Below are 15000 nucleotides of genomic sequence, written 5' to 3'. Positions count from 1 at the left end.
GACATTAACACCCACCAACCCGCCAAATGCGATTTCACCTGTGGTGGGTTAGACAGACACCCTCACTAGTCACTTTGGCTGGTTGACAATCATTTTTAAATTGCCAGTGCTGCCTTGTCACTAAAGATTAGTTTAAGAGCGTTTGTCAATATGCGCGCAAATGTGAAAAAAATGTAAAATTGAGAATTAGAATCGAGAAGCAGCCCGACTGATAAGTATTCGCACGATCAAAAGAAAGCAGGAGAATACCAAATGAGAGGATGATCAGGCGTACGGACATCCTTGCTCACTGACAACAGTGTCGTGCGCAGAGCTGATTTGATGCGCACAAATGCTTAAAAACTCTCGTGTCCCGTTTCCTTGCATGAAGCAACCGTGGCTGGAAACATGACTGGTGCGGTCGTTTCGCTTTGAACTAGACTGGAAAAAGCGGTGCTCGTGCAGCCACAGTCCTGCTGCTTCAATAGCTTGAGATTTTTTGTAAGCAGCAGCGATTGCCGTTTTCGCTTTAACCATTATTTGAACAGATTATTAATATGCTTAACATTAACGTAATGATTTTCACCTACTTTCTTTTGCTTGTAGTTATTTTTGTTAATGTGGTTTAATTATCATCATTTACAGTAACATTGCTTTAATAGGGGATTAACTTTCTATTTATCTATAGTTAACAGGTGATCTGGGACCTTTAGCCTGTTGTGTATAGTTTTAGATACGTGAGAATACTTTTTTAGTTGTTTTTTAAGAACATTTTGTTGAATAAAAAGTTATATTTTGCTTGTTTTGATGCATTATATAAAAATTCTGACAAGGAAATAATTAGCTTGGTGTGGCCAGAGAAAAAAAAGAGTGAATGAAGCCCTAAAGAGTGAATATAAACTGTGAAAAGTAAAATAAAACGAATTGCAATGCGACACTATGAAAGCCCATTTGCTCATGCTCATTGAGCAAGGTCACAACACACACAAAAAACAACTTAATTAGCGAGGAGTCATGTGGACATAACACATCAAGTAATTTTAGCATGCCAAAGTCAAATTTTAAGCATATAAAATATATTTTCCCAACAACAAAATTGTGGCTAGTGAAAATGGCGAGTGGCTAGTAATGTTGGAAAACTACTAGCCACAGTGGCTGATGATCAAAAAAGTTAATGTCAGGCCCTGATAATAATAATAATGATAATAATAATAGGTGACATGGTGGCTCAGTGGTTAGCACTGTTGCCTCACAGCAAGAAGGTCGCTGGTCCTCTGTGGCTGCCCCTGATGAATAAAGAGACTAAGTCAAAGGAAAATGAATGAATGAATGAATAATAATAACAATGTATTATTAAGTAGGCTATGTTTTTTTTTTTTTTTAAAGTATACTACGTGTGTGTGTGTGTGTGTGTGTGTGTGTGTGTGTGTGTGTGTGTGTGTGTGTGTCTCACCAGGTTTGCATGGCACACACAGTCCTCTATTGTCTCGAATTAACTCCATAGTGTCCTCGTCTGCCCTCAGCAGTCTGATAGGGTAAACACTAGGCAGAACCACACTGTTGAAGCCACACGCGCCCACCTGCATGCACACAAATTATACATCATTATATTATGCTTTATTAGGAAACACTACACTGCAAGGGATGAAACCTTTATAACCATGACATGACACATGAATGTGAATGAGACATTATGCATGCTTATAACAACTGTCATTAAGTGTCATTCGCTCAGTTGACATTTTAAATGTGAAGATGACATTGTTTATTATGACAACTTGACATAAACAAATACACCATAATTTATCTTTGTCATGCCAACTTGACATCACCAAAACAACAAAACTCGTCATAAATCCGTCATAAACATGAGTGTATAAATGTGTCATGAATCTGATCACCTTCCCAATAAAATAAACTGCATTTGTTATTAAAATGTCTCAATAATTGTGTTATTACTCTTTCAAATCATTTTTAATAGCGTCATTAATTATTACCAACATTTTAATGACAAATTCAGCTTGTACCACTGTAGTTGAGGGCAAAAAAATGTATGACACTGTTATAAAACTCACGACATATTTATAAATGCTTCATGACATGTTTATGATAGATTTATGACAAGTTTTGTTGTTTTGGTAATGTCAAGTTAACATCAAATATTGTCATCTTTGCATTTAAAATGTCATAACTGAGCGCACACTTAATAACAGTTGTTATAAGCATGAATAAAATCTCATTCACATTCATCATGTGTCATGATTATAAAGGTTTAATGACAGTCTTATGAACAGTGAAGTGTTCCCCTTAAGTATGGTGTCTCTGCCTCAGGTGAGTGTGTACCTTGTTGTCCATGTTGGCGAGGCTGCAGTTGCACTCTGTGGCTCCGTAAAACTCACCGATGCGCTTGACACCGAAGCGTTTCATGAACGATTCCCAAACGTTAGGCCGCAAACCGTTGCCCATAGCAACACGCACTTGGTGCAGAGACTCTGACGGACGGACTGGCTGAGAGAGGAGATATCGGCAGATTTCACCAATATACTGAACAACCTGAAAACACACACACACATACACAAACCACAGCTAAATAACACAATCAGGACTAGAACTGCTGAGTAGGCCTACACAATATCGCAACATATTGCAATGTGCACATCTGCAATGCTGAATTATGATTAGAGTTTACCAGGAGCCACAGCTGTATACATACAGTACATGATTTGTGGAGTCGTTGCAAAGTTTAACCATAGATTTACCTATTTGCATGTGTTTTACGGCTTGTGACTACGTATTTTAGGGAAGTTTAACACACACAAGAAATTATAATGTTTGAAACTTTAAGCAAGATTACCTGTATATATGTATAAATACGATGAAGACTACGCTGGGTCATTTTACATTGGATAAGTACCTGAACTCTGCTAGACTTCCTGAAAAGTGTCAAATACTGTTTATTTAATTAGTATCTTTGCCCCACGGTTTTTATCATAGGGCTGTGCAATTAATCAAAAATTTGGTTTCGGTTTCGATTTCAACTTCTAACGATTATGAAAAACCATTAATGGAGATAAAATGATTACTGCATCATACACCGCCCCCTTCCAGTGTAAACTTTATCAGTACCCTTTGTACACATTTGTTGCTCTGCAAAGCTCAGTTTCACGTGAAAATGACTAAAAGCATGTGCTGTAATGTAGCTTTTACAGCACGGGACGCACATCATTCATTGATGAGCATTCAAATCATTCATGTTTATATATGCGCGAGATGGATCGCGTGCTGTTGTGTGTGTGCGCTCAGCCTCAGAGACACATCTAAAGTCATCTTAATGCGAGTGCTGTCAAATGTGTGTCAAAACGCGGTGTTTAGTGATTATTCATATTAACCCTCACTTGTGTAATAATCAAACGAGTTGAGAATCAAAAGACATCTGAAAGATAAACCATAAATCAGAACCGTACTGCTCTTAAAGTGACAGTGCGCAATATTCCTGCTGCTGACTGTTTTTATCAGTAATCAAACAACCAAAGGAGAAAATCCCTCACTGCTCTTAACTGAAGGACTGCTGGAGCTGAAGTGTTTTTCTTACAGTGAGGATGCTTAAAGCACAGCTTGTATTTATTTCCCTTTCCTTAATTACAGGGAGGTAAATAACTGTATGAAGTCAGAAATATTAGCCCTCCTGAATTATTAGCGGCCCTTTTCCCCCCAATTTCTGTTTAATGGAAAGAAGATTGTTGTTCAACACATTTCTAATCATAATAGTTTTAATAACTCATCTCTAATAACTGATTTATTTTCTCTTTGTCATGATGACAGTAAATAATATTAGACTAGATATTCTTCAAGACACAAGCATTCAGATTAAAGTGTGTTCAAAGGCTTAATTAGGGTAATTAGGCAAGTCATTGTATAACAGTGGTTTCTTCTGCAGACAATCAAATATATATATATATATTGCTTAATGGGGATAATAATATTGACCTTAAAATAGGTTTCAAAATATTTAAACCTCCTTTTATTCTAGCCAAAATAAAACAAATCAGACTTTCTGCAGAAGAAAAAATATTATAGGAAATACTGTAAAAAATTCCTGAATCTGTTAAAAATAATTTGGGAAATATTTATAAAAAAAATGAATAAATTTAATTCACAGGAGGGTGAATAATTTCGGTATTTATGATTTTTACCATAATCGAGCAGCCCTAATTTATCAGTGCTTATTATATTTTACGCAGATGCACTGATCATTCCAATAAGTCTAAAATGATTGATTATTTTCAAATTGATCCATTCGTTTCATCTGGTCAAAGTATAATCAATATCGCAATATGTATCACAGAAAAATAAAATATTGCAACGTGACTTTTTTCCAATATCATCTTTCATTATAACTTTGACCTTTTTATTTTTAACACACACATAAATAATTTCTTTGACTCTTACTAAATATGTCTATATTTTCTTCTAACATTGCTTTTTTTTTTAATCAAATTTACAAAACACAAGAGTTATTCATTCATTCATTCATTCATTCATTTTCTCTTGGCTTAGTCCCTTAATTAATCCGGGGTCACCACAGCGGAATGAACCGCCAACTCATCCAGCACGTTTTACTCAGCGGATGCCCTTCCAGCCACGTCCCACCTCTGGGAAACATCCATACACTCACTCACACTCATACACTACGGACAATTTAGCCGTCCCAATTCACCTGTACCACATGTGTTTGGACTGTGGGGGAAACGGGAGCACCCGGAGGAAACGCAGGGAAAACATGCAAACTCCACACAGAAACGTCAACTGACCCAGCCGAGGCTTGAACCAGCGACCTTCTTGCTGTGAGGCAACAGCACTACCAACTGCACCACTGCGTCACCCCACAAGAGTTATTTCTACTATTAATTACCATAGTGATCAAAACAACCGCATGTGTTTCAGTATCTGCGACTTTTCCCTGTGACTTTAAATATGCACGCCTCTGTTGCCTAGCAACTTCATGCTAACAAATACAGAACTTTCTGTTGGCAAAAACATAACATTATTAGATCAGATTTGTCTTTTAAAATAGAGTCATGGTGGCTCAGTGGTCAGCACTGTGGCCTCACAGCAAGAAGGTCGCTGGTTCGAGCCTCAGCTGGGTCAGTTGGTGTTTCAGTGTGGAGTTTGCATGTTCTCCCCGTGTTAACGTGGATTGCCTCCGGGTGCTCCGGTTTCCCCCACAGTCCAAACACATACGCTATAGGGGAATTGATGAACTACATTGGCTGTGGTGTATAAGTATATGTGTGTGAATGAGTGTGTATGGGTGTTTCTCAGTACTGGGTTGCAGCTGGAAGGGCATCTGCATAAAACATATGCTGGAATAGTTGGCGGTTCATTCCGCTGTGGCGAACCCTGATAAATAAGGGACTAATCCAAAAGAAAATTAATGAATGAATGCCTTTAAAAGCAGCATATTCAATGCCACAAAAAAGCCTCTCCTGCAGGTGAAAGAGAGTCGCGGACATTCGTGGGTGCTCTAATGTAGCCTGACTATAAATTTATAGGCTGCATCACCAAAAAGAGGGTGATGACTTAATGAAATATGATGACAGACATTCAAAGCTTAATTTTAATATCTCAATAGAAGCTTTGAATGTAAATGCAATGTAACAATAAGACATCTAAAACAAGGACAGTCATAATGACCGCCATGGTAATTGTAGTAGTTATAGAATTCAGGCAGTTCCAGTGTTAATAATGAAAAACTGAGGAGCAGAATAATCTGACATAGTAACAATGAGACAACAACACACAAGGTGGTGAAGATCCTGCTTGATTTAAAGGGGTGGTCCACTACGATATCATATATATATATATAAGATAGTTGATGTGTAATGTAGCTGTGTGAACATAACATCTCTGAATGTAACGCACTCACAGTTCAATGCAAAGGGAGACGTTGGCTTTTACAGAGTTAGCTTAGCACAGCCTACAGCCAACGAATTTGACTACAAAAAAACACATCCGGGTTAATGATGTCATAAACCCTTCAGAATACAAGCATACACCCCGCCCAGGGAAGGGGTGTGGCCAGAGGTGCTGTAATGTTACAGCAGAGAAAGCTAAAATGGCATCCAAACGCTGCTATTTTCACAGAGCTCATTCTTTTTCTGTATTTGGGCTTCCAAAGGACACGACACAAGGAGAGAAGTGCTTACAGTTTAATTTAATCATGTTCCAGAGAATTATAAAACAATATATAGCTAGCATTTGACAAAGGTACAAAGGTACACTGACTGACAGTATTTACACAGCAGAGGCAAAGCGTGTGCTAGTAGAGGCGGGACACTGCCATTATGTTAGCTGACCAATCAGAGGCTTTTGAGGGCGGGCTTTCAGAGGAACTAGGACATATGACAGTGGTTTTCATGTTAGCTGAGTATCTGTATATAATCAAAGTAAGATATATGAACAAATGACCTGATTTTCTACAAGTAAAGCATGAGCACACATTGCTTTGCATCTTATAAACACAACCAAGCCTTAAAATGATACTCTGGACCACCACTTTAAGAGTTTGTAGATGTTTGGGCTAAAAAAGGAGACAAAGCTCCCCAGTAAGAACAGTATTTTGTGCAGGTGTGTGAGCTCTTACCGTACAGTTGTATTTCACACAGTCGTCCCAGAAGCGACTAGCGGAAAACTTCCTCCGGATGACCACCGTCAGGCCGTGCAGCAAACACTGACCAACACCAATGATGTTGCCTGACAAACACACACAGAAGATCAGACACCATCAGCGGAGTGAGACTGAGCTGTAACGTGCAGGGTGAATCGGCCTTCAGCTACTAACAGCGCCCCCTGCTGCTGGAATCAGCTTCCAGAAATGATCAGATGTGCTCCAACATTAGGCACATTCAAATCAAGACTGAACACACATCTGTTTAGCTGTGCCTTTACTGAATGAGCACTGTGCTACATCAGAAAGATCACACTATTATGTTTTTCTTTTCTTTTATAACCTGTTTTAAGACATTTTAATCTGTTTTTAATCATTTTTATTCTTTGTTGTTTTTATTTTCTTATACTTGTCTCTTTTATTTAGAAGTAAACTTGCCTTGCTTTGCTCAAAACCTGCCAGAACTACTTTAGCTGTGCGTTTATCTGACAATAACAGCATTGTTCGGCACAGCTAGGCTACTTTATTCGCATTTCTCACAGCTGTTACCTCCAGCGAAAAGGCAGCTTTTAATAAGCATTTCTGTGTTTTCACTTCTAAACTGACTTTAAATATATAAAACATGTTAGAATGTACTGTGTGCAGGTTTAAAGGGCACCTATGGTAAGAAATCTACTTTTCAAGCTGTTTGGACAGACATATGTGCATGTATGATGTATAGAGCGTCATATTGGGGTGATATAAACACACCCAGTGCTTTTTTTTCAATTTAACAACATAAAAACGGTGGACCAATTAAAGCGGTTTTCAGACCGACCGCAACTTTACGTAGGAGAGCGGTCTCCCCGCCCACCAATATTGATTGACAGGTGCGTCATCATATCCTCAGTTTGTTGATTCACGTCCGCCATTTTCAGCGTGAGTCGAAGCGATATCACTAAAGGAACACGCTAGCTCTATTTTTAGATGCAAGGCTCATTGGGCTCAACACAAGAGCAATATTCTCCACATTATCGCTCTAATCTGAATTATTGGTTGTATCTTTAGGTAGGTTTGCAAACATGTGTACTTCTCATTGAGTCTACCTTATACTTCAGCCGTTTGCATTTCTCGCGATCCCAGAAGCTCCCTGTGATCTTAACTAGCATGCGTTTTACAATTCTAAACATCGGTTTCTATCAGGGTACACTCAAGTCGTCGGCTGGGCGCCGCGGACCGCTGCAGAAACCTATGTTTAGAATTCAAAAATGCGTGGCGCGACGATTCGGGACACTTCATGCTTCTGGTGCGCCACAAAGAGTGTCTGGTGTGCCGTGTCGCGGCTTCGAGTGGCGCATCCGGTGCCTCAGTTAAAGTTAATTCAGTGTGCGTGGTTATTAGTTTCTGTGTACAAGCTCGGCACTTGAAACTAGCACACAGTACAAAGCACTGTACAAAGACACAAATGATTTTGTACTCTCTGCTTGGTCTGTGTCCGAGTCGTATATGTACGACTGAATGCGGATCCTCTCCTCCTGCTCCCTCTCTCAGTCTGCCTGTCTGACTCTGTTGCAAATGCAGAGCGAGTGAGCTTATGGCCTCGCCCCCTTGTTATGTTGGCGGGAAGCCGAAACTAATTTACATGTGAAGCAACACACCCCTAAATCAGCGAGCTGTGGACACGCCCCCAACATGACACTTTTTAACACATTATAATAAAACAAATCTGAAGTGTGTTTTAAACTGAAGCTAAACTGGCACACTCAGAACAACCAGAATATTATCATTAAATCATAAAAAAGAGGTAAACTATGGGCCCTTTAAGCTTTGAATTCCCGTGAATTAACTAATGAATCTTAAAGCGTGACCTCCTTATCTGACAAAATATTTACTCAAAATGAGAACACAATGTTTGTAGATGTAGAGTGGACACACGGTGAACTATTGCAGCAGATATTACTAAAGCCAAATAGACCCAATATAGGAGGATTTCTCAACATGGTCAACATCACTGGAATGAAGGTATTCAGGGAGGACACAATGACCTGGTGATCAATAGGCAGTGTTGGGGAAATGACGTTATTATTAAAGTAATATATTACAATTTTAAGTTTAACAAAAGATATTATATGTATTAGTTACTTTTAAAGGACAGTAATGTGTTATTTTAGTGTTTTTTATAATTAGGATTGTAATATATTACTTTTAAATATATATATATATATATATATTAATTTATTGAGGGTAGTTGTGGGGGCATGTAGATGCAGTCGGTGAAAGTGAAGAGAGGGGCCATTTACCATAGCAGGGCCTCTAGATTGCCAGGGCCCTGCACTCTGTCCCATTTTTCCCTGCGTGTGTATCTGCGAATGTGTATCTGTGTGTGTGCGTGTGTGTGTGCGCTGTAAACAGACCTGCGGAGTGATAGAGCGGCAGACAGCAGTACACCACATCATCCGGCCGCAGACCGAAGGAGTAATAACTGAACGCAGCGATACGATAATACCTGTACAACACACACACACACACACACACACAATAAAAAAACACTGATGCTGTCGGCTCAGACATGAACACACACGTGCTCACACACAGACACACACATGCAGGCATGCACTGGAACGTTGAATATACACAAACATGTGCACACAAATGCACTCACACACACATGCACTTAAACCCTCAAACACTCACACACACACACTCTCACAAATGCACCCTCACACACTGTCATACATACTCTTACACACATTCACTCTCTCACACACACACACACACTGCTGTACAAACCTGCTGTGCACCACAATGGCAGCTTTAGGTAAACCCGTGGTTCCTGAGGTGTAGATGTAAAATAACCTGTCTGAGAGCAGAAACACACACAAACACACACACACACACACACACACACACACACACACAATACTGTTGGATTGATTCTCATATTTTCTTCAGTGTAATACAGCAACACACACACACACTGAAACACCCCCACTGAAAACACAGTGAACACAGATACACACATACAGTGATCACACACACTGAACATACATACATATACAGAGCATCCGGAAAGTATTGATAACACTTCACTCTTTCCATGTTTTTGTTACAGCCTTATTCCAAAATGGATTAAACTGATTGATTTCCTCAACATTCTACACACAATCCCCCATAATGCCCCGGAAGCTGCTTCCCACCTGGAATTTGCCAAAAAGGCATCTGAAGGACTCTCAGACCATCAGAAACTAAACTCTCTGCTCTGATGAGACTCAAACTGAACTCTTTGGAGTGAACGCCAGGCATTACGTTTGGAGAAAAGCAGGCAGCGCTCATCACCAGGCTAATAGCATCCCTACAGTGAAGCATGGTGGTGGCAGCATCATGCTCTGGGGATGTTCTTCAGCAGCAGGAACTGGAAGACTAGTCAGGATAGAGGGAAAGATGAATGCAGCGATGTACAGAGACATCCTGAATGAAGACCTGCTTCAGAGTGCTCTTGACCTCAGACTGGGGCGACGCTTCATCTTCCAGCTGGACAATGACCCAAAGCACACCACCAAAATATCAATAGAGTGGCTTCACAACTTCGGTGAATGTCTTGAGTGGACCAGCCAGAGCCCAGACCTAAATCCTATTGAACATCTCTGGAGAGATCTGAAAGTGGCTGTACACCGTCGCTTCCCATCCAACTTGATAGAGCTTGAGAGGTACTGCAAAGAGTAATGGGCAAAAATTCCAAGCTTGTGGCATCATATTCAAAAAGACTTGAGGCTGTAATCGCTGCCAAAGGTGCATCAATAATGTATGTACATGTGATTTTACAGCTTTTTTATTTTTCACTCTTTTTCACATTGCCATTATGGGGGATTGCGTGTAGAATGTTGAGGATATCAATGAATTTGATCCATTATGAAATAAGGCTGTAACATAAACAAATGTGGAAAAAGTGAAGCGCTATCAATACTTTCCGGAAGCACTGTACACACACACACACACATTGAACACCCACACTAAACACATATGCGCACACCCACACACACACACACAGCTGAGTGGGTCAGAGGTGAATAAAGCAGTGACTCCAGACTCATTTACACTCATCTGCTCATCAGTGTTTCTCCTCACAGCAGATCTGTTTCTCCTTCACTGAGTGTCTCACACACTCTGCTGCTGCTAGCTCAGACTCTTTACTGCTTTCCTCTCCTTCAGACTCTCTCTCTTTCTCAATTCAAACTTGCTTGTGTAGCTCAGACTCTCTTCTATTCAACAGAGCTTTATTGGCGTGATTTATCAAGAATTGAAAAAGCATTGCAGATTACATAAACAACGAATAAAATTAGAAAGTTATTATTCATAATGCATTTATGAATACAGAAAAGGAAGAACAGATACAGTAATTAGAATTCTGATAGATAGATAGATAGATAGATAGATAGATAGATAGATAGATAGATAGATAGATAGATAGATAGATAGATAGATAGATAGATAGATAGATAGATAGATAGATAGATAGATAGATAGATAGATAGATAGATAGATAGATAGATAGATAGGAAAGAAAAAGACTAATATGAGGATTAAAAGATGATGAACACATATTATTGTTAAAATTTAAGAAAATAAAACACAAGACACACCTCTGCAGTCATTCAGATGGTTTGTAATATTATTTCTGACTAGTTCTCTCTCACTCTCTCTCTCTCTCTGGGCTGGAATGTAACCTTTTCCCCACTTTAACCAATGGCTAAACACACATAAACCCCAGTGAAGGGGAGAATCTCACACACACACACACACACACACACACACTGCCAAAACAGGCTGGCTCACACACACACACACTCACACACACACACACACCAAGCTCACTGGAAGAAACAGAACTACCCGAAGCCCACAGTTAGTCATTAGCCATTACATTTTGGGAGATTTTTACACAATATTTCAAACAAATGAGGACAGGTGAGCACATCTCTCCTAAAATAATCAAGTGCATTTTATTTTAATGTTCTGACTACCTATTGTAATAATAATAATAATATTTTATGATACATTGCATTTTATATTACACATTATAACACATTTTAATTATTAAACAGTAATTATCAAGTTTGTGTTTATTCATTCCCGTAAATATAAATAATTCACTTTTAATACATGTTAAAGAGAACAAAGATATTAGGATTTGTATAATTCTTGCATCATTGAAATATGATATATAAGAATTAAATGTAATATTTTATACACCAAATCACATTTAATTAAATCATTATATTATATTAGTCATTCTTTAATTTATTTTTTTCAGCTTAGTCCCTTTATTAATCAGGGTCGCCAAAGCAGAATGAACCACCAACTTATCCAGCACATGTTTCATGCAGCGGATGTCCTTCAAGCCGCAACCTAACACTGGGAAACAACCATACACACTCATTCACACACATACACTACTGAAAATTTAGCTTACCTAATTCCCCTATAGCGCATGTGTTTGGACTGTGGGGGAAACCGGAGCACCCGGAGGAAACCCACGCCAACATGGAGGAGAACATGCAAACTCCACACTGAAATGTCAACTGACTCAGCCGAGGCTCAAACCAGTGACCTTCTTGCTGTGAGGCAATCATACTACCCACTGCGCCACCGTGACGCCTATATTATTCATTCATTTATTTTCTTTTCGGCTTAGTCCCTGTATTAATCAGGGGTCGCCACAGTGGAATGAACCGCCAACTTATCCAGCATTTGTTTTATGCAGTGGATGCCCTTCCAGCCGCAACCCATCACTGGGAAACACATTGACACACACATACACTACGGACAATTTAGCCTACCCAGTTCACCTGTACTGCATGTCTTTGGACTGTGAGGGAAACCGGAGCACCAGGAGGAAACCCATGCGAAGGCAGGGAGAATATGCAAACTCCACACAGAAATGCCAACTGACCCAGCTGAGGCTCGAACCAGCAATCTTCTTGCTGTGAGGCAATCATGCTACTCACTGCGCCACTGTGACGCCTATATTATATTATATTATATTATATTAAATTATATTATATTATTATTATATTATATTATATTATATTATATTATATTATATTATATTATATTATATTATATTATATTATATTATATTATATTATATTATATTATATTATATATTAAATGGCCTTATGTACAATGTTTGTAATTTTATAAATTTATAATTTAGCAATTAAAATGGCAAATTCACAGGGTTAACTTGTTCTATTAAGGAAAGAAAAAGAGAAATGTCACAAAATAAAAATAAAAAATCCCCAAATTTGTGATGTGGATTTGCCTACATAAACCACAACACCAGAAACATAACAAACAGTTGTGGCATCTGAAATATGTATTCAGACATGTAGAGACGCTTACCTATCATTAAAAACTGACTCACACACACAGAAATATGCAGAGAATATTCCATAAACACACACACACTCACTCACACACACACACAAACAGGGAGAGAAGTGTGAATACACACCATTGAAACCCTTGTTGTGTGTGACAGCGGGTGGTGTTTGGGGAGATTTGGAGAGAAGAGCGTCCAGATCTGCAGCCGACAGCGAGTCCAGCATCTCTGCAGGAGCAGAACCACAGCAGAAGAGGGAGAGACTGCGCAGAGACTCCTTCACCTCCAGCACCACTGCAGAAACAGCAGATCCGGTCTCATATTAGACATCAGGTCAAGTTTATTACATCTGTTATAGGGCTGCGCAACATCTCAGCATACATAACATGCGCAGAGTGCTGAATTCTGATTGGCTGATGAGCTTTCTAAGAGACCATTTGCGCGACAATGTTTTCAGCCAAAACCTAAAGATTTTCCTAGTTCATTTTCACAATAATGTTGATTTTGGGACTGAAAACTTATTGTACATTTGAATTAATATATATTTAATTTATATTAGATATACATATTTATTTAGAAATGTAAATAAAACGTTTTCTCAAATAAATAGATGCAAAATAAACATGCAAAGTCCACATATATATATATATATATACAAGCTTTTATTTTGGATGCAAATAATAAAGCAATTATTACCTGGATGCAATTGGATTTAATTAATTCATCATGATTAATCATTTGAAAGCACTAATAAACCATAATCATAATGAGTATAATAATAACAAAGTAAAGCACATCTCACCGTCCAGAAGCTCCGCCCCGAACACCATCCCACACGCCCCAGACACGCCCATGCAGTGTATCAGCGAATCGCGGCGCAGGTTAAAGTTGATGAGTGCCGGCTCCACGCCCACTTTAGCCATCCCGAGCCACAGCGCCACCATCTGTGGGCGACTCTCCATGAAAATGGCTACCACATCACCCGACCGCCAGCCCTGCGCCAGCACCCACTGCGCCACAGCGTTGGAGCGCCCGTCCAGCTCTGAGAAGCTCCACACCTCACCTGATGACTCGTCCACCAGCGCCGCTTTCTCTGGGTGCAGCGCCACCCGCTGGGCGAATAGCGACGGGACGGTGCTGCGATTGCTGATATACTGACGCATGTAGAGCTTGACGCGCAGTAACACTTGCAGACCACTAGAGGACAGAAACAGAGTTAAACACATTGTAAATGTTGTTTAGCAATTCAGTTATTTATTTAACCCTAGTGTGATGTTGGGTTGTTTGCATCCACTCTTGGGTGATTTTGAGGCTTAAGTTGGCCCCAGATACAGCACATGTAATGCTTTTTGATGACAAACCTTATTTTTACACATATTTTGGAAAAATCCTTGCATTCTAGGCAAATTTACTTCCCTTTCATTATGTTGGAGGCTGTTTTTGCCCCATTGACCTCCATTATAATCACATGTTTTGATTGCAAAGCCATGACAGCACATAATTATGCATTCTTGATTGTAGCTGGATTTAAAGTCAGCGTGAACCGAGACTATTATTTCAGTATGTTAATTTACTTCTAAAGGAAACAGAATATTAATTATGAGGCGGGGCTTTTACGCACCATTTCCTCACAGCAAACTAACGGTAAGAGAGTGTATTATACAGTTGCTATCCAATCCAATCGTAAAAACTACCACAACAAACTAACTTTTGTCAGTGGATTAACTCACACGGATTAATTATTCATCTTAAGAACAACAATGTGAGCTAGCAAAACATAAGATTTTACTATTATTATTGTTATTATCATGCATTTTTCTGTGTGTTATACTCACATGAGGTCTCTCTTCGCAGTGCGTGCGGCCACATAAACAAACCTCCACCCCCCAGAACATAAATAAACTCCTAGAAGAGACACCAAACTCCAGAACCACGGGACGCCCAGAGCACTCAATAACCCGGCAATGATCAGAGCGACTGGGGCGCGAAAACA

General features: G+C 39.3%; 1 protein-coding gene across 1 annotated transcript in view; it reads right to left on the bottom strand.

The window, feature by feature from the left end:
- slc27a1b (solute carrier family 27 member 1b) overlaps nt 1-14997 on the bottom strand; it is a gene marked incomplete at its 5' end in the record, with an annotated part of 22901 nt that extends 7904 nt beyond the window's left edge. The window contains 8 exons of the mRNA XM_056456538.1: nt 1433-1559; nt 2323-2532; nt 6623-6732; nt 9040-9131; nt 9416-9485; nt 13140-13301; nt 13810-14204; nt 14843-14997. Coding sequence (XP_056312513.1) covers nt 1433-1559; nt 2323-2532; nt 6623-6732; nt 9040-9131; nt 9416-9485; nt 13140-13301; nt 13810-14204; nt 14843-14997 — 1321 coding nt within the window. The remainder of the gene's footprint in view (nt 1-1432; nt 1560-2322; nt 2533-6622; nt 6733-9039; nt 9132-9415; nt 9486-13139; nt 13302-13809; nt 14205-14842) is intronic.
- Between the last annotated feature and the right edge of the window lie 3 nt (nt 14998-15000).

Source organism: Danio aesculapii, chromosome 1 (genome assembly GCF_903798145.1).
Source record: "Danio aesculapii chromosome 1, fDanAes4.1, whole genome shotgun sequence".
In the NCBI taxonomy this organism is placed as follows: Eukaryota; Metazoa; Chordata; class Actinopteri; order Cypriniformes; family Danionidae; genus Danio; species Danio aesculapii.
Note: the sequence above shows the minus strand (reverse complement) of the source record. Positions and strands in the feature narration are given on the sequence as shown.